General features: G+C 38.6%; 1 protein-coding gene across 3 annotated transcripts in view; it reads left to right on the top strand.

Moving 5' to 3' along the window:
* IFT57 (intraflagellar transport 57) overlaps positions 1-21,214 on the top strand; it is a 29,518-nt gene that overhangs the window by 1,327 nt on the left and 6,977 nt on the right. For all 3 annotated transcript variants that reach the window (XR_016347781.1, XM_075908250.2, XM_006116802.5), the window contains exons 2-7: positions 3,200-3,362; positions 13,678-13,796; positions 14,986-15,076; positions 18,009-18,077; positions 18,619-18,741; positions 21,142-21,213. Coding sequence is in view for 2 of the 3 variants with exons in the window: in XM_075908250.2 (XP_075764365.1) it covers positions 3,200-3,362; positions 13,678-13,796; positions 14,986-15,076; positions 18,009-18,077; positions 18,619-18,741; positions 21,142-21,213 (637 nt within the window). In the remaining variant the exon portion in view is untranslated. The remainder of the gene's footprint in view (positions 1-3,199; positions 3,363-13,677; positions 13,797-14,985; positions 15,077-18,008; positions 18,078-18,618; positions 18,742-21,141; position 21,214) is intronic.

Raw genomic sequence — 21,214 nt, 5'->3', positions numbered from 1 at the left:
AATTTTACATGTGGAAGCAGACATTCATGAAGCTGTGTGAGAAGCTTTCCCTGACCATTCTGTGCTGGGATAAGCACATGAGTGAGGCCATATCATTGAAGAAATAGGTAGCTAGTTCCATCAGAAGCTGGCTACCTCACACTGCTACAGGTCTGTTACTAACCATTTTGGTGTTGGCATTTTGCTTGTGAGGATTGTGTCTTTAAAAATGGCCAAATCAGCTTAAATCTATAGCTGCTGAGCTAGATGGAACATCTGACAGTGGATGGTGCCATGTACTTCAGGGAATGAACAGAGTTTAGGGTATTTATCAAGTGATCCATTGCCAGCTTCTGGCAGTTAACATCCAAAACGTGGCATTGTACCGTGACTGTCTTGTCTAATAGCCATTAATGGACCTGTCCTTGAACGTAGCTAACTCTTTTTTTTGAACCCAGCTGTGCTTTTGCCATCACAGCATCCCTTGGCAGTGAGTTCCACAGGTTGTGTGTGGATAGAAGAAGCACCTCCTTGTGTTTGTTTTAAATGTTCTGTCTGTTAATGTCATTGCATGATCCCTGGTTATTGTAGTATCTGACTATGGAAATGACACCTTCCTGCTCAGTTTTTCCATGCCATTCACAGTTGTAGAAGTTTGTGAGATAACTTATTACACCCACCTTTGGGTTAATCACAATTCTAATTTTACTGAAATAATTGCTGACTCTGAAGAAATCGATTTCCCACACAGAGCTAGGTCCATTGATGATATTCATAGACCATAGTTCTTCCCAAGGAGCAAGTGAATGTCATCTGCATAGGGCACTATTTCATACTTATGCAGACCTTGGTCAACCACACAGGCAGATTCATGGACACCAGTGTGGAGTGTACTGGCAAAGTGCATTGTATTAGGGTGCTGAGGTGAACAGGCATTTACCCTTTTGGACAAACATGGGCTATTTCTCCAAGTGACGGGGTCTCTATGTCCAATAAGTTTAGGAGATTCTGCTTTTCTTGCCCGGGCTCATTAAATCATAGTTTAACTTAAGAGATGCTGGCAGTAGAAGATTGTTTCACACTTAGAATGATGATGGTGTGCACATTTGACAGACTCAGAGAAAGACTGTGCTGTCTGCAAAACCACTTGAATGCCGGTGTTGCTGATTCTGTCCATATCGTAGTAGCATGCTGCATATTGCACAACACCTGTAAGGCATCAGGAGAGCATTTTTACTTGGAGTAGACTGAAAATGCTGCTGGTTTGCAGGTCCAATACAGGCAACCATAAGCAGCACCAGTTATTATGGGGGCTGTATCCAGACAGGCAAAGGATTTCACACATGACTTCTATAATCTCATCCTAAGGTCACGGGTGACGGAAATAAGGGTATGTAATGCTGGTGAACTGTTATGTGCCTTGCATTTTATTGCTACTGCTATATTTTATGTGGGCTTTGCAGTATATTAAGGGCTTCCTGGAGGTTTTTTTGTGTACATTTTGGAGGTTTTTTAAAACAATTTTTAACTTTTATATCTAGGTCTAAAAGTTGGGGGAGGCACTTTGTTAGTTTGTGTTTGAAACCAGACAATGTTAACATGAACAAGACACTGTTTTAGAGCATGCCAGCAGCGTCCAGTGTTTAGCTGGAAGGCAATACACCCTTCTAATGTGCTCTCCTACTCCCTGTGGAAAAGTACTTAGATGCAAGTCACAGATCAGAGGCTGCTTGGGTAAACATAAGCTGCTGGGAAAAGGGTGAGGTTGGCACAAATTGAGTAACCATTTCTGGTGGTTTTTCATTTTTCACTCTAACTTATGTGAATATTATTCTATGTGCAGTTTGGCAGTATTGCAATGATACTAGTTCTGTATGAGTTTTGATAATTGTTTAAAATATTGTTTTAAATTTTTGTATTGTTATAAATAGCTGTACATGCAAATATGCATAAAATAAAACACTTTTTTATCATTTTGTAGATGATACATAAGATGGCACAGTGAAATACATACAACTTTTACAGATTTGTTAAAATATGCTTTGTCCTGTTAAGATCAGTAGTTCCCTAATTGTGCTCTGCAAACCTCTGGTGGTCTGGAACTACAAGGGGTCCATGGAAAGTTTCGTTTTCTTTTCTTTTCCCTCTCCACCTCCCCCTCCTTCCTCCTCCCTCAGGATGAGAGGGATCTGTGAAATTTCAATTGATTGAAAAAGTGTCCATATGCTCAAAAAGGTTGGGAACTACTTGTTTAGATTATTTACTTTCAGGAACATTTTGCATAAACTCTTGCAAGATGATCACTTGATAGTGATATCTTTAGAATAATAGGGACCAATTCTGAATTTAAAGAAGTCAGTGCAAAGAGGGAAGAGAATTGAGCCCATTGTATTTTAAGGGCCTGAGTGTGATGTAGAAGAGTAATTTTATATTTTATAAAGAGTAAATAAAAGGTTAATTCAGTTCAGAGTAATTGAAAGCTGGAGAGGAACCTACATGAGCAGGCTGGAGAGGAAGGACCAAAGTCTGTTAAATTCCTGGAGGGGCTTTAAAAATAGCTTGCAGATTATCATGTTAAGACATACTTGATGGCTTGCTCATTCACTTGAGGCAGGAGAAGTGAATTGCCTGTAAAACGTTCAGTCCCTTGGCCCTGGCCTATAATAGGGCATTATTTCGAATTAACCCCTTTTAGATTGAATTTATAAGCAGAGTATCCACAATATCAAGTCCGTTATTTCAAAATAACAGCCTACTATTTGAAATATTTACTTCTGCTTTCTTGGGGGAATAATGCTAATTTTGAAATAACTATTTCCCAGAGTAATTTGAACTAATTGCTTCCTGGGGCTCTAAGTCAAGACAGCATGTCCATGTTAACGGAGTGTGCCTTGGACTAAATTTGAGGCTTCCCTGTCGTGTGGACATGCTGTTTTGATATTTGGGGAGTTATTAAATCAATTTTAGTTATTTCAAAATAGTTTCCTAGTGTAGACATGCCCTTAGAAATTAGTCCTTCTCTTTGTGTCATATACATGATGGATAGCAGTGACTTGGGTGATCTCATTTTGTAATTTTATTTATGATAGAAACTGCTAAGCTTGAATAGTTTATCACAAATTGTTAAGGAAGCTGCTTTCCCATGCTGTGTTGCCCTATAACTGAAGGTTCTCAGTTGTTCAGAGAATCCCATATTTAACTTTTTTCCCTTTTCAAACAGACACTACTTTGCATTGCCGACTAATCCTGGTGAGCAGTTCTACATGTTTTGCACTCTTGCTGCTTGGCTGATTACGAAAGCTGGGCATCACTTCGAACAGCCTCAAGAATATGATGACCCCAATGCAACAATATCAAACATACTCACAGAATTGCGATCATTTGTAAGTGTTGAACATATTTTTGTGTTCAAATGTGTTACATGTGCTTATATACTTCAGAAAGTGTACTAATTGTGTCTTCAATCTCTATGCCGACATTTCTGAAGACTTACAGACTTGTGTTGTTTGTAAATTTTGTACCACAAAATTTAACATGTAGATTATAAAATCTGAAGCACTAATTCCCTGTACTGGGACTGCAAAAATTGGTTCATTCTCTGTTAAGGTTTCTCTTCGTCTTGGCTGCTATCCTCACACATCAAGCTCTGACTAGTTCATAGGTTCCAAGGCCAGAAGGGACTGTTATGATCACCTAGTAAGACTGATTGCCTGTATAATAGGCTATAGAACTTCCCTAAATTAATTCCTGGAGCATAACTTTTTTAGACAAAACATCCATTCTTGGTTTAACAATTGCCTGTGATCCAACCCAACTCTTGATAATTTGTTCCAATGATTAGTTACCCCCGCTATTAAAAACTTACACTTTTTTTCCAGTCTGAGTTTGTCTGACTAGCTTCCAGACACGAATTTTGTTATACCTGAGTTGCTGTCCTCATACCCAGAACTATAAGCAACTGTGGGTTTGAGCTGGAGCCTTGATGTCTACACTGAAGTTTTATAGCCACAGTCCTGGTCCTACATGTCAGAATCCACTTACACAGGCCAGCCAGGGTTGTTTTACTGCAATGCAGACATGTGTTAAAAGACAGGAAACAAAGGGTAGGAATAAATAGTAAATTTTCAGAATGGAGAGGGGTAACTAGTGGTGTCCCCCAAGGGTCAGTCCTGGGACCAATCCTTTTCAACTTATTCATAAATGATCTGGAGAAAGGGGTAAGCAGTGAGGTGGTAAAGTTTGTGGATGATACCAAACTGTTTAGGATAATCAAGACAGAAGCAGACTGTGAGGGACTCCAAAAAGATCTCACCAAACTGAGTGATTGGGCAACAAAATTGCAAATTAAATTTAATGTGGATAAGTGTAAAGTAATGCACATCAGGAAAAATAACCCCAACTATAGGTACAGTATGATGGGGGCTAATTTGGCTATGACAAATCAGGAAAGAGATCTTGGAATTATCGTGGATAGTTCTCTGAAAACTTCCACGCAGCGTGCAGCGGTGGTCAAAAAGGCAAATAGGATGCTAGGAATTATTAAGAAAGGGATAGAAAATAAGACACAGAATATCTTACTGCCCCTGTATAAAACTATGGTACGCCCACATCTTGAATACTGTGTACAGATGTGGTCTCCTCACCTCAAAAAAGATATTTTGGCCTTGGAAAGGGTTCAGAAAAGGGCAACTAATATGATTAGGGCAGTGGTCCCCAACATTTTGAGGTTGCTGGAGGCGGGACCGCTCACGCGCTGCACGTACGGGGGCGGGGCTACTCACGGGCCTTGGGGCGGGGGCCAGGCATGCGCCGCGACCCTGGGCAGGGGCCGTGCAGGCATACCCCGGGCAGGGGCCACCCATGCGCCCAGGGCTGGCACCTGCTGACCGCCTGGGGCCAGGGCCAGCCCAGATTGCTCCGCGGGCGCACATAAATGGCCCGGCGGGTGCCATGGCGCCCACGGGCACCGCGTTGGGGACCACTGGATTAGGAGTTCGGAACGGAGATTTAAGTGATATTAAGAGAAAAAGATACATTTATAAACAAAAGAAAACATGCTTCCTAGTGACTCAAATTTTAAATTCCAGAAAACTGTATCTTTGCCTAAAACAGTTTCTTATTTAAAGCTAGTTAGCAGCAGTTCCTTCCCTGCAGTCCAAGAGAATACACTTTCACAGTTCTCTTTCCCCCTCCCCTTTTTTAATGGTCCATTGAAGCTTTGAAATGTATGCCTTTGAAGTATATGCCTAGATAAAATGTCTCCCTCCTTTGCTTCTTTTCCCATTGATTCCCTTTGTCCATATGCTTCCATTATCTTTGCCCTTACCTTGTTTAACTTGTGTTGAAGATAGGGTTGCCAGATGGTTTAACCAAAAATACCGAACACCCCTCCCCCCCCAAAAAAAAAACACCACGGAAAAATTCTGTTGAAGGGGAAAAACCGGGGGTGGGGGGAGGCGGAAGAGACCCCAAGAGTTATTAAGCAAAAATAAATAATTAAATTAAATTAAACAGCATTAAAACAGCATGGCCCCTTTAAGTGCATGCAGAGTCAGAATAGGGATAGAAAGAGGAGAGGTTGAACACTAAGGGCTCGTCTACACTGGCCCCTTTTCCGAAAGGGGCATGTTAATTTCACAGGTCGTAATAGGGAAATCCGTGGGGGATTTAAATATCCCCCGCGGCATTTAAATAAAAATGTCCGCCGCTTTTTTCCGGCTTTTAGAAAAGCCGGAAAAGAGCATCTACACTGGCCCCGATCCTCCGGGGAAAAAAAGCCCTTTTTTTCCGGAGGATCGGGGCCAGTGTAGACGCTCTTTTCCGGCTTTTCTAAAAGCTGGAAAAAAGCGGCAGACATTTTTATTTAAATGCCGCAGGGGATATTTAAATCCCCCGCGGATTTCCCTATTACGACCTGTGAAATTAACATGCCCCTTTCGGAAAAGGGGCCAGTGTAGACGTAGCCTAAGACTCAGGGAAGGCATTGCTTCCTCTTGCTCAGGTCTTCAGGCTTTTTTACTGTCGGCCATCTTGTTTTCTTGGTTGAGCCAGAAGGGAACTTCCCTGTGGAACCAGGTAAGCGGGGGAGGGGGGACCCATTGTTGAGTGTCATAGGGTTGCCAGGTATCCGGTATTTTCGCCTCCTGGCAGGGGAAAAAAACAAAATACCGGACATTTTAGGTGTCCGATATTTTCTGATTTTTTTTTTTTTTTTTTTTTTTTACCAGACAGGAGGCGAAAATACCAGTGTGTCCAGGTCAATACCAGACACCTATCAACCCTAGCTGAAGACGCAAGCAAAATAAACATGTTTGTTCTAGGCAAAAAGTGCTATCTGCTATGCTTGGATTGAGTATATGTTAGGAACATAAATTTCCAGCACATGTATAACTCTTTATATTCTTCCTGTACGTGTATAATATAATAATCAGCAAGAATAATAATTCATACAAATAAAATACTGCTTGATACACTTGTGTAGTATAATATTATATACAATCAGTTGATTTGATTGCTCATTCTTTGGAATTCAAACTCCCTGTTCTCCTCCTGTGGACTCTGATTTTCCTTTCTCTGCTAGATTGAGGAGCCCATTGAGGAGTACTGTATTTGTTTCCCATGTAGATTACTTATACACTGTAATCAAGTCACCGCTTAAGCTTTTCTTTGCTAAGCTAAATAGACTAATTCACCATAAGACATGTTTTTTCATCTCTAACCAGTCTCGTCTCTTTTCTGAATGCTCTTCCACTTCTTAAGATCCTTCCTTAATTGTGGATACTAGAACTGGACACAGTTCCAGCCGTAGTAAAACTGGGGCCAAGAATAGGGTAAAATAATATCTTCTCCTATGCAGGTTTCCCCTGTCAATATATTAAAGGATTGCATTATTGCTTTTAGCTGCAGCAGTGTCCTGGGACCTCATGTTCAGCTGATTATCCACTATGTCCCTCAAGTCTTGTTCACAGTCACTGCTTACAAGGATGGAGTTTCTTCCATTCTATAAATATGACTTACGTTTTTTGTTTCTAGACGTGTATGTTTACATATAGCCATATTAAAATAGCAGCTAGTGAGCTGGGAAAACAAGCAAACGATTCAGATTGTTTTGTGTCAGCTACCAGTCCCCTTCATTGTTTATCTCTCCCCAGTTATTAGTTCATAGGCAGACTTTCAGTGATTATTTGTTTTCTTCCAGTCATTGATAAAAATGGTAAAGAACATAGACAAAAACTGATCACTGCAGGACTCCACTAGAAACTTGCCTGTTCAATGGTGATTCCCTATTTGCAGATACATATTGAGACTGAGTCCATTTAATGTGTGCCATGTTAATCTTTTAATATTCTAATGTTTAAATCAAAATGTTGTGTGGTATCATGTCAGAGATTATAGAGTTGTAAGTCTATTATATCAACACGATTATTTTTATCCACCAAACTTGTAATTTCATCAAAAAGACATATCAAGTTAGTTTGACAGGCTATATTATACACTCTGATTGGCATTAATTAAATTACCCTCCTTTGATTCTCTATGAATTGGGTACAGTGCAAGCCACTCTATTATCTTGTCCGTGATCACTGTTAGAAAGACAGGCGATATTTATTTGTGTCATCCCGTTTATTCTTTTTAAATAGTGACCCAATATTCACTTCCAGTTTTCAGGAATTCCAGTGTTCTGAGGCTCATTTAATTCAGTTTTAATGGTCCATTGAGCTCCTCAGTCAACTTGTATCCAAGAATTTTAAAAAAAGCTATCTGGGCTTGCTGATTTAAAAATGTCTAATTTTAGTTGCTGCTGGAGGTTTTTCCTCCAAATAGAGAACAGATTTTTTTAAATTGAACATTTATGCCTTTTTTGCATTATTATTGAGACTTCTATTATTTCCATCCCATAATTAATCAGTACAATATCTAGGATTCTCTTTGTTCCCAGTATGCATAAAAAACACCTCCTTTTTATTGGCCTTAACTTGGTGGACTATAGACTTCTTGTGTCCTTTTATATTGCTTACTAATTTTTCTGCAATTCCTAGCTTCTGATTTATATTCATTACTATTGACTTCCTCTTTCTTCCATCTTTAAAAATTTGTAATATGTATAGCTGCCTTTATTCCCTCTGTAAACCAAGTCAGCTTAATTAATATAGCCATTTTCCTCAGTTGTGGAATTCTAGCTTTTTGGGCATCTAGTAAAATGCTCTTGAAAGTACCCTATTCATATGTTTTCTGATTCAATTCTTTTTTTATATAGCTGATATAGTTTATGTCTGTTCTCAGCTTTGTGAAATTGTCCCTTTTCAAGCACTAAGTATGAATATTAATTATCTGGATTTATTCTGCTATCTTTAATTTTTAGTTCTGTGATCAGTTCCTCTTTATCTGTCAAGACAAGGTCTGCTGTTGAATAGAAGACTTTTTGAATTAGAAATTCCAATGATTTTCTACTTCTGGCAGTATGAGACCTCCAGTGCGTGTCATTCAAATTGAAGTTCCCCAGGATCACAAAAGCTTTCCCTCCTCTCCCTCCACCAAGACGACACAGATCGGTACGGAAGGAGCTCTCCCATAGTGTGATTGCATAGTCCGTAGCAGACAACCAACTTGTACTTTATCTGTAAGGAGGACATTGATCCATGAGCATTCATTATCATATCCTTCCAAGTTATCGGTGACTCAGAAATGCCATTTTTGACCTAGAATACCACTTTCCCTCCCATTTTGTCTACTCAGACGTTCCTAAATAGGATTTAACTTTTATCATGCACTTTGGAGTGGTTCACAGACATAAGTGCCATCTATAGGATAACACCTATAATTAGGTTTTTCCAAATAAGACCTTGTCTTCACTAAAAGGGAAGATCACCACTGATGCAGTTGATCTTCTAGAGTTCAATTTAGCGAGTCTAAATTGAACTCAGAGGACACCGCTACCAACATTCAGTATTTTTCCCTACTCTGGGGACACCACCAACTTTGGCTTAAGGTATTCTACCTAGTTGAAATTGCGTACCTTAAACCGAACTGCTGAGTCTAGTGTAGACGTGGCCTCAGTAACAAGTGGAAGCACCAGGATCACTGTGACAGTCTTACCATTGAGTCACAGACAGTCCTCTTGGACACTCCAGTCTGTCTTGCCACCAGGCAGGCTAGACCTAATGAAAAATGGTAACTTACACCAAAACCCACACAATATTCAGAATGTTTCCAGTCCTAAGAGTCTGTATCATTTATTCCAAATCAATATCGATCTTCGATCTCACATCAAAGACCACACGGGAGCCAATTTTGTAATGAACTACAGGTTGAACCTCTCTAGTCTGGCACTGTCTGGTCTGGCATGATTTTAGATAGCTAAAGGTTCACTTACTATGGGCGTGGCCAAATTTCCCGAAGTTCCATAAAGTGTGTTTATTCTGTGCCGTTATTTAGCTCTAATTTAACCCTAACTGTTTTCTAAGAGGCTAATAAGCAGTGGAAGTATTGGTAATGCTGCGAAACAATATTGACCTCTCATGGTTCTGCAAAGTCTCTGGTTCAGCACAGGTCTGTTTCCAAGAGTCCCAAAAGATGCATGAGAACGTGCCGTGCACATACAGAAGATTTTTCTCTTAAACCTTTGTACAAAAGTTATTGTTCCTACTCCTGTTGAAATCAGTAGCAAAATTCCATTGATGTGATTCAGATTTGGGCTTATATTTTGGGGTTCTTTATTTTTCTGTTGAAAAATAAAAGAACACAAATTGCTCTTTTTTTTTTTTTTTCAATAAAGTATGAATTACAAAAAATAACTGATGTGGATAGATCGGCCATGGTTAGGAAATAGCGGAGAGTTGCAACCAGAGAATATAATATCAATAACATTGTAAAAGAGAAATTATATAATGAATACTCTGTTTTAAAATGTTTAAAGTATCATCCAATGGAAACATTTAATAATGGAGCATTTTCTTGTAATGATAAGGATTCTCTTCTATAAACTAAATGGCAAGATACACAACTGTTTTTTCTCTAGGACAGTAATAAACAGAAAAATCGTAAATAAGAATATGAGCAAACAAAGTGAACAGTGAGAACCTATTACTTTTTCTCCCATGGCCTGATTTCTAATCTGCTTGCTCTTTGTTTGCTTCTTATGTGCCCCACCTGCTTCCTTGCTTACCCAGCTGCTTTGCTGCTCCAGAACTACTTTTACCCTTCGAAAGATACTCCCAAGGCCCACCTCTCATCAGCTGTTGATTTCTCCTTCCCCATATGGTTGAAGATCTTTTCTTCAAAAGTGTGTGTTGGGGATCCCATGTGGAGGGTATCTTTAGTGCCATTCTGTTATGAAATTCTGCAGCTTATTTCTCTAATATTTTCCCTAAAATTGGAAACAGTCTTATCTTATACAGCTCTTGCAGGTCTATATATTACTGCTGAATCATGACATAATTATTGTAGCAAAAATACTAGCTAGCCAATTGCAGTCAATGCTCCCTCGAGTTTGTATAAACCCAGATCAAATAGGATAAACAAATGTCAAGCTCTGTTCAGTGAATTCTTGGAATCCTCCATAATTATAGATTTAGAAGGGGGAAAAAAAAAACAGAAACAAGATCCCCATTTGTTTTGTCATCACTTGACATAGAGCTTTTGAAATAGAAAGTTCCACTCTTAAGTCCTGTCCTATATGGAAGTTGGCACCCCAGTTCCTTACATGGATAAATTCTCTTTTCCCAAAAGGAGCTGTTCTACGAGTTAATGGGACTCAATCTCTCCGGTGAGAATTAAACAGGTGGCCTAGGCAGGAATGTCAGTTGTCTGCTTTTTTGTGCTGGCCATAGAACTGTTTAAACGGAAAATGGGAACAGTGGTCTCTGACAAGAATGAAACTTGAAGAAACAAGTCAGAAAATAGCTTTATTTGCTGATTATATGAAATTATTTTTATCTAACGCAAACATTTCTCTAAAACTGGTGTTTAAAGGAATCCATGATTTTGGGAAAGTGGACTGAAAGTAAAGTATGTCACACCTGAAATGTTAGGTATGTATTTGCCAAACTCTAAAGTCATTTGTCCAGAAAATATGGGGTACAGATCAGCAACAAATTCAATAAAAAAACCTGGAAATTCAAAATCTCAAACAAGGTAGAGCACTATTATTTATTATGTCAGGGCACTATTTCATCAAATAAAAAAGATCTGCTATTCTGGGAGAAGTATTCATTTCCATCCTTGGGGGAGAAAAAAGCTAAAGTCAAAAGAAATATTTTGCCGAAGATTTGTTTCTTGTTTCAAGCTTTTCCTGCTGCTCTGGGATGATTACTGAATACAAAGAATGTTAGAATTTATATGGAATAAGAAAAGACCAGCGCTACAGCTACACTACCATCAATCTACTGGTGGTTGATTTAGCAGATCTAATTAAGATAGCCCTTACTCTACCCCAGATGAGACGAGTAAGGGAAGTTGGCAAGAGAAATTTTCACATCGACCCTGGTAACTCAACCTAAATTACGTTGACTCCAGCTATGTTATTCACATGAAGTTGTTGACTTAGTGTAGATATAGTCCTAGAGTGTAGATATAGTGTAGATATAGTCCTAGAGTGAGTGGAGATTTTTTTTCTACAATTCATTGAACAGGGTGGACTAGCTGTGCTAAATACTCTCTGATGGCACTATCAAGTCAGCCAGCGGAAAGCAATATTGGATTGGGGATATATTCAAACACAGGGTTATGGAACAAGAAAATTGTAAAAGTGTAAATATTGCTAGAATACACAGATTAAAAATAATAGTAAACTCTCCTTTCATAAATAGCAACAGTTATTATATGGATTTGGGATAGCGCTGAAGATGAATTATTTTCCTTCATTGAGGACACCCATTGCAAATAAACCATATCATGAACCAGAGAGATTTAAACCACGAGTGAGCCATGGAATACATATAGTTGGCCAGTTGCTCAGCAAAGAAACTGTTCTAACTTGCTAAGAGATGAAAATTAATTTTAACCACCCTTCTGTCCCATGGTATCACATAAGACATTATATGTCCTAACTTTCTGGAAAAAACAGTTGTATCCAGAAAAGTAACTGGTATTCAAGTGATGGTGTCTGGCCAATTAAGAAATATAAAAATAACTAATTTTATATCAGTCTTTACAGACAACTTTCCTAACAAAAATGTCTATGTTGGTAGACAAATTACCCAAGAAGAATGGGATTTGATCTGCAAAAGGGAGCTATCAACCTTTAGTTTATAGCATGAAAAACATTTCTTTAAGATAACTCTGTTGACAGGTTAACTATGTTAACCTCTTGCCAGTCAGGTTAAAAATGTATCCCCATTCAATCTTTATATGAGCATTGGAGAAACTGTGGTAAAGGTGGTTTTTATGGGTACATGATGGATGTGTTCAATCATTAGTATTGGACATGATTCATAACCAATTACAGCTTGTTGGATACTTAATCCTCCTGTGATTTTTCTGGTGGAAATGGCCACCCAAAAGGAAATGAATTAATTTATCATCTGCTAGTAGCTGCTTCACTATTTTTCTTTTTCCACTGAGGGGATATCAATAGTCTGTCCAGCTCTAAAGGAATTGTAAAAAAATATGGGAGTTTGTTGTAGAAAAATAATACTGGTTATGTACCCAGCATAAGAGACAAGAGAGTACATGGAAATCAAATATCTATCTACAGTAAAACTCCATTAGTCCGGCATCCAATGCTCTGGGACTCCGGATGGTCCGGCACCATCAGGAACCCGGAAGTGCTGGAGCAGCCGGACAGGCTTCCCACATTCAGCTGCTGCTGAAACTGACCAGCAGCTGAATCGGGAAGCCAGGAGCAGAGCAGCTGGGGTGCTGCCAGGTTGGTCCTGTAGCGCTGCCCCTCGGGGCTGCGGGACCAACCCGGCAGCACCCCAGCTGCTCTTGGGGATGCCTGGGGCAGAGCAGCTGGGGTGCTGCCGGGTTGGTCCCGCGGCGCTACGCGACCAACCCGGCAGCACCACAGCTGCTTTGCTCCAGGAGTGGGGATTCAGCCGCTGCTGAAACTGACCAGCAGCGTCAGTTTCACCAGCAGGCTGAATCCGGACGCCTGGGGCAGAGTAGCCGGGGTGCTGCGGGGTCTGGGGTGGCATCCCCTCCCACCCTACTCCAGACCCCTCATAGCCCCCCCTTCTGATAGTCCGGCATATCTGATAATCCGGCACCCCCTGGGTCCTAAAGGTGCCGGATTATCGGAAGTTTACTGTATCTACACAATTCTCAACTTGAATTCATTTGCCCAAAACAAAACCAGCATTCCTAATGAGAATTATTGTAATAGACATGCCTCATTTGTTAAATATGTGTAATTAGTGGTTTCACTGCATAAAATAATTGGAAACAACATGTCATGGAGTAGTGTAATGATGCTCACTCTGAAATATGGTAATAAAAATCTGATGATTATATTACAGAATAAAGTTTCTCTAAATTAAAGCTCCCTGTTATGATTATTGTTTTGTCTCTCATATTTATATGGCAAGAATTTGTAAACCTGTTAAAACTTAATAAAGAGATAGTTAATTTTAAAAATGGGTAGAAATTATAGAAGCACCAGATGCTGTGAATACTTTGGTATTAGTGAAGAAAATCTGGTTACCTGTCTGACAGAAAACAGTAACTGCTGGCCAGTGATCATCTCTCTCTTTGTTTTAGGGAAGGTCTGTGGATTTTCCTCCATCAAAGTTAAAGGCAGGCTATGGAGAGCAAGCATGTTATGCTCTTGATTGTTTAGCTGAAGAAGCCTTGAAACATATTGGCTTTAGCTGGAAAAGGTATAGTGTACTTATAAGAATCCCTCTGTAAAACTTGTTTTCAAATGAACAAATGCTAATTGTACAAGATAGCAGATCCCATGTACATATAATAAGCCTATAAAAAGTGTTAAATCTTTATTTGCGGTTACACACTAGACTCACAAGATGAGTACAGTCAGGCTTGTAATATTGGAATACATTAATTCCTAATATAAACTCCCACTTAGTTGGGTGAAATTACACCAGATCTGAATTTGGACAGTTGTTTGCTTCTTTGATCTGACTAGATTAGATTAGGTAAATTAGTTCAATAGCTCTTATTTATCATCCTGTATAGAATTATTTTTTTGCTCCTCAAATATTTGAGTGATTGATGTTTTGTAATAATCTTATTACCTAATTTTTTACTCTCTCAATAGAAAGTAAAGCAAACTTTTGAGTCTAGATTCAATTAAATAATAAACTGAATACATATTGTGATCAGGTGGAAATTTTGGAAGAAAGGTAAATGGAAAAAAATTTCCAGGAAGTGAAACTTCGTTCAAGAACACTTTTAAAAAAAAATTTGGGTCTGAAATGGTAGAGAAAAAATGAGTGTAATGGTTAACATATTATACTGTTTACTATTATGTATTACTTAACCTCACAAGATTCAAGCATGAGTCCCCAGAGATTAATTTTTTTATTAACAAAGTTTAAGTCATAAGAGAAAATGAATCTGAACCTTCACAACAGAGAAATTCTAAGATTTGGCACAATAATGAATCCATGCTCTGAGTTCTAAGCCTAAAGTAGCCACATTTTTTTCAGGTCAAGTTTGTTGTGTGTTGTGTCTACATCAGATTCTTCATCACTGTGCTTCATTATACCTGGGCATAGACAGCATCCATAACTCTCACGCCTAAGAATTGTAGAATAGTGATAGAGATGTTGCCGTGTTAGTCTGGTGTAGCTGAAGCAAGATGCAGGAAAATGTAGCACTTTAAAGACTAACAAGATGGTTTATTATGAGCTTTCGTGGGCCAGATGAGGAAGTGGGTCTGGCCCACGAAAGCTAATAAACCATCTTGTTAGTCTTTAAAGTGCTACATTGTCCTGCATTTTGCTTCAGCCTAAGAATTGTGTTTGCTTGTAATTCTTCCTGAGAAGTACATTTACTGTGTGTTTTGAAAGCTATTCTATTCTGTGAATATTTATATTATTTCAGACCAGCATACCCAACAGAGGAGCTAGAAGAAGAAGCAATAACAGAAGATGATGCAGAATTGACCCTTAATAAACTGGAGGAGGAAATTGCAGTAGGTCCATATGACTTTTCTTTTCCTGTTTTACTTGTACTTACCAACTGTAAGCTTTTTCTTTTAGTTCTAGTGTTCTGTATTTTATTGTTTTGGTGGGTTGTTTTTATTTGTTAATTTTTCCATTCCCTCCTCTTTCCTTTCCCCCTCCCCCGCTTGACTTTCCTGTGTTTTCAGCTCCTTTTTATTTCCTCTTGTTCTTATTTTAATTTGGGGCATGGTGCTGTAGTTTGTGAACCTTACAAGGCAGGACATCTGTATTCATCTGCATGAGCAGATATTGTAAAGCCTCATAGAAATTTATGGTGATATAGAAATAAAAATAAATATATTATTTCCTATGGGACTGAGTCCTGAGGTGCTTTGTTTCTATTAAGGCAAACTCTAATTTATGTTAATAGATGTTTTTGTTTGGACTTCAGGAACTGGTCTATTGCCAAAAAGTCACATACCTCTGCACAAATGCAGGGCTTACTCCTACAACTCTTTTTACGCAAATAGTCTAGAAACCTAAATAGTAGTTTTAGAACAAGATATATTTTCTGAGTCAAGCATTTGCAGTCTGAGGTCCAGTCCATCTCCAAAAGAAAGAGCTCTGTAAGAAAAAACAGTGTCTACAGAACAACAAGGAGTCCTGTGGTACAAATTTCTGTGGATAAAAACCACTGTTTGATGCAAAATAAATAAATTGCGCAAATAAATCAGTTAGTCTTTAAGGTGCCACAGGACTACTTGTTGTTTTCATAGCTACAGACTAACACATCTACCCTAAAGACTAACACATCTACCCTTCTGAGTGTATACAAAGGTAGACTTCATGTATGATTCAGTTATTTCTATTGTAAATTAATTCTTTGCTGATATACATCAAAGTACTTTTTCAGTTAAGTTTGAAAGTTGTTCTCGCCTAGTTCCAAAGTATGCAAAATATTGTAAGGTTGCAATATAAGATGTACAAATGTATTTTTAATTTATGTTGATAGCTGTATATTGAGTAATTATTTGATTGCTCTGGGTCTATTTTATTCAGGTATTTTTGTAGGATTTGATGTCTTTAACTGTTGATAAATTAGTGGTCTGACATCATCACAGAATCTTTTCTTCTGGATGAGATCACGTTAGCATCTTCAAATGGCCTCCGTTCTACATGTTTTGGGTTTTTTTGGTGTCATGGATTTGCAGCCTCTGTGGACGCAAAGACTGAATTTTTTTTTTAAATCATTGGCTTAAATAGTACTTATCCCCAAATATGATGCTAACTGAAACATGATGTTACTCAAACATGAGTTAGCTTGGCACTTGATTTGTCAAAAATCATTGGAGAGAGGTGTACGAGGCTGAATAAGCAAAGCTCACAAAGCTAAAGAATTAAGGATAAAATAGAGACGTTTCCCTGTTGGGTCAACAAACCACCTAAGGGAAGGCCAGGTGCTCTAGGTAGATGAAGTAAAGACATTGACTAATACGCTATGCAAGCCTTTTGATCTGTCCCCCTACCTTCAACAAGGTCTCACTAGTGAGAAGTGCTGTGCCAGTAACATCTGGCTCTTTGACTGCAGTCTCAGTTCCTACTCCAGCAGAGTCTAAAGGACTGCAAGAATTGAAGAGTTTGCAGATCCTTGTTATCTTAAGTATCTCATTTTTATTTTTGTTTCTATTAGCTGGGAAACAGCCAAGCCTTTTGTTCTTTAATCTTAGGGTGGGAAAATGTGGTTGTATAGATGCATGTGAGTACCCATACAATCTACACAAAGAAGGCACAAGAAAGAAAATTTTATAGATTTAAACAATCTAAACTCAGCTTCCTAACAGTGCTCAGTAAAATGTGTTCTCTTTTTGAGAAACCTAAAAAACACTATGCTGTCAGCTGTAAACTGTAAGAGTTGTCAGACTTCCACTTGCTGGAGTATTTTATTGGGGGCTATATGATTTGTGCTGGTAGCAAGGAAAACCACACAGTTAAAATCTAAGAGGAAGCTTTTATTTGGCTTTGAAGTTATGATTTAAAAGAATTTAAACAATAATTTGTTTTCAATTATAAAATATTCAGCCAGCTCTAAGTTTAGATTTCACTGCCATTGGTAAAGCTCTTTCTTTGGAATTTTTAGCCAATGGGAAACCACCTACTTAAATTTCTTTTTGGAATTATAAGGAATATTTGTTGTATTAATGTGAAGATTTAATTCCCATCTGGCATACTTTTACATTTAGTTTAGTAGTGTTTAGATTTAATGATACGCTTTCTTGATTTTATGTTTAATAGTTTTATTAAAATGTAGAAAACTGGTACTGAATCACATTTCATTTAATAAGTAACACGTTTGAAGACTCCTTCGGGAGAATTAGACGGTCTATTCTACAGCCCTATTTAGCCTTTGAGTCTTACAATATTATTATTTATATTACTGTAGTACCCAGTCATAGATCACACCCTCACTGTGTTTCATACTTGGCAAAAACAGACCCAGCAGAGCTTAAAGGTAGCTGGATTGTGCTTATGGACCAAATTTTGCTCGGGCACAAAGTGTAGATTTAGTCATTTACACCAGAGCTGAGCTGATCATTGGCATAGATCTGTCTTGTGGTGTTAATGTGAGATATCATATTACTTGTGCTGAATAGACTGTTACTTCCTTTTGGCAAATGAATTAAGGATGTAATTTTTCAAGAGTCTTGGGAATCTGTCTTATTTTTCCCTTTAAAATTTCAGCTAAAATCTAAAACTTCTATAAAAGAAACATGCTAACCAGAGATGCTGCATGTGTTAATATGAATTTTAATAAACACAAGCTGTACTTTCAGAAACTCCTGGCTATTTTACAAAACCTTGAAAAATATTACTTGTTCTCCTTTGGTTCAGAAAAAGCTGAGATTTTTGAAGGAAAACAATGCAATATTTACTAATTAAATATTTTGCAATTTTTCTTTTAAGGAAGAAGAGACAGACAATGAGGAGAACTTTATTGATCTGAATGTTCTAAAAGCACAAACATATAGATCGGTAAGCTGTTACCTATTAGCATTTTGATAAAGAATAGCAGATCTTTACATTTAGTTTTACAGTTTGTTATGAATAAAGGCGGTCACTTGATTTTTATCACTTGAAAACACTGATAGTCTAAATACAAAAAAAAAATTACAGAGGACCGACTTATTGTAAGACACTATTATGTCAGGTTTCTAAACTGCAGAATCTTTCAAAATTATATGAATCCTTGAAGAATCAGCTTCCAAGAACTTTAATAACACCATGTTCCTATGTTGTATTTTTCTTAATTGGGTCTAGAATAGTTTCATATTTGTTATTTTACCAGTAGTATTTTATTCATTCATTTTAATGCTTAATAAAATCAGAGAAGAGGTTTTAAATCCTAATACTTACAGGTACAAAAACAACAATCATAAACTAATAAAATCAAACAGTTGTAAGTTTTCCTAAGCATGAACATTTCTCCCTGTTCTGAATATCTTAAGCCATTGTAACTTGATCGCCTAGCAATTGTTTTCTTTTGAAATTTAGAAAACTTGACATGTTTGTTTAGGATATGAATGAATCCACAAAACAAGAAGAGATTTTAGAGTCCACAACAGATGCAGCGGAGTGGAACCTGGAAGTGGAACGTGTTCTTCCACAACTGAAAGTTACAATTAGAACTGACAATAAGGTATGTAAGATAATGTGTATGCCTTGGTATAAACAATTTATGATGATCTGCTCCCCCAGCGGGGCTCTTGTGCATTTCAAAGTCATGGAGCCTAGGAACAGCGGGGGACTCAGAGTCCTCCACTGATCCCGGGCTCCATGTTACACTGTATGCCTCTAGGAGCCTGGGGTCAGTTGGGAGTCCCCAGCTGCGCCTTTGAATCACGCAGCTGCATGGTTCAAAGGGACAGCTGCCAGACAGCTGATCCACAGACCAGCTGATCCCTGATTCTAGGGAAATGCCGCAGGGAGCCCAGGATCAGCTGGGGAATCCCCCGCTGATCCTGGGCTCTATGGCTCTAAAATGCATGAGAGCCACAGGCGCTCTTGTGCATTTCAGAGAAAGCATCCTCATGCAACCCAGAGTCAGCAGGTCTTCCCGCTGGCCCCGGGCTGTACGCAGAGTTCCACATTCCTCCTTTGAAATGTACAAGATCACCAACGGAAATTCCATCGATTAGGCAGTTAACCACATTTTAACATCCTTAGTTTACAGTGAGATGTTTCAAAACTACTAGTAACTTCTTATCCTCTCCAAGTGATCTGAGAGAATTATTTATTTTAATGATTTTTTAAAATATGCTGTAGTAATTACTATTGTACTAATATCAGAGCATTTTAGTAATTTGCTAATGTGTGCTTGCATTCCAGTGGAAAAGTTAAAAAACATGAAAAACACTTTTCATATTGAAGCTTTAATTTAGCTTCTTAAAAAAATTTATTGGGACAGGATACAGAAATACAGCAAACACATGGATTATTGTTGGACGGTAGTTTTGTGTCAGCAACATAAGGCACAGTTTCTAGTTCCAGCTGTGCTACAGACTTTTCTAAGTTTGGGCCACCTCCGTTCCTCTGTTAGCCCGTTTTATTAAATGGCAAAGAAAGGGAGCATGAATCTTCTCTTTTTTAACAAGGCTTCATTCCCCTGCAGTATGTGCTATGAAAGGTAGAATTTTGTTAAAGCCAATCAGTGCAAGAGTCAGGAACAAAGAAATAATGCAAGATAGACAATGCATGGCCTGTGGTTCCATGTGGCTCCACATCTCTTCCTCCTTTGTTTAATATGGGAGCTAGTGATTTCATTATCCTAGGCTGTGTCTACACTTGCATGAATTTCCGGAAATGCTTAAAACGGAATACTATTCCGTTTTCAGTTTTTCCGGAAAAGGAGCGTCTACATTGGCAGGCTGCTTTTCCGGAAAAGTCCTTTTTCCGGAAAAGCATCTGCGGCCAATGTAGACGCGCTTTTCTGGAAAAGAGCCCCGATCGTCATTTTCGCGATCGGGGCTTTTTTCTGGAAAAGACTACTGGGCTGTCTACACTGGCCCTTTTCTGGAACAGTTTTCCGGAATAAGGACTTATGCCCGAGCGGGAGCAGCATAGCTTTTCCGGAATAGCGGCTGATTTTGTACAGTAGAGAGTCGTTGCTTTTCCGGAAATTCAAGGGCCAGTGTAGACAGCTTGCAGCTTATTCCAGAAAAGCAGCTGATTTTCCGGAATAAGTGTCCCAGTGTAGACACAGCCCTAGTGTTTGTGCTTTAATGTTCTGAAAGCAACCTACCTGGAGGCAGGTTTCCTTTTCGATCTGGCCTTTCCCTCTCAGTATAAAATATAGCACCACTCTTCGTACTCCACAGTTTCCTTAGATATACATATATGCACAGAACCAGTGGAAGGTTGGCAGATTATGCACAGTACCTGTTATAAAATAAATAGTATGCACAAATCCAAAGTACTACTACTTTTTTGTAGTTTATGTATGTTTGCTTTGATCCAGCAACTAGAGTTGTGTTTTTCTTACCTTCTTTCTTTCCCCTGCCCTCCTAAGGAAGGGGAGTAAGGTAGTCTTGCTATTCCTTCCTCCTGATAACACTGTAAATGAATTGGAAAGAAAGGTCTGAAAGTTTGAACATTGGCAGATCTTTTGACATTTAGCTGTTCTCTTTCTTTGCCTGCGACCTAGCAGAGCTAGTGGAGTGGTAATCAATAGTCTCAATATTTGTGCCTGGAAGGCATCATCACAGTATTTTCTAGCAGAAGCACTTTCATGAAGATCAAATACACTCCTGAGAATACAGCCTCAGATCCATCTGTGAGTATGTTCAGTATTTGGTTTTGGACATGAATGTCACAGTGTGACATTTAGGAGTCTGACAAATTACTTTACCCTAAAGCGGCTGCCTGAGGGGGATGGAACATGGCAGCTGTGTAATTGCACAGAGCAATAGTGCTCAATAGATATGGGCAGATATGACAATAACTGTGAGTTGCACACAAGTCACTTTAGCTCTTTGATGCTTGCCACTATTATCTGAATTTATAATTTAGGCATTATATTAACTTTCTGATGTATTTTTAGGATTGGAGGATCCACGTAGATCAAATGCATCAGCACAAAGATGGAATTGAATCTGCTTTAAAAGAGACGAGGG

Source organism: Pelodiscus sinensis, chromosome 1 (genome assembly GCF_052426305.1).
Source record: "Pelodiscus sinensis isolate ZL-2025 chromosome 1, ASM5242630v1, whole genome shotgun sequence".
Taxonomy (NCBI): Eukaryota; Metazoa; Chordata; order Testudines; family Trionychidae; genus Pelodiscus; species Pelodiscus sinensis.
This window is presented reverse-complemented; position numbering and strand designations above follow the sequence as displayed.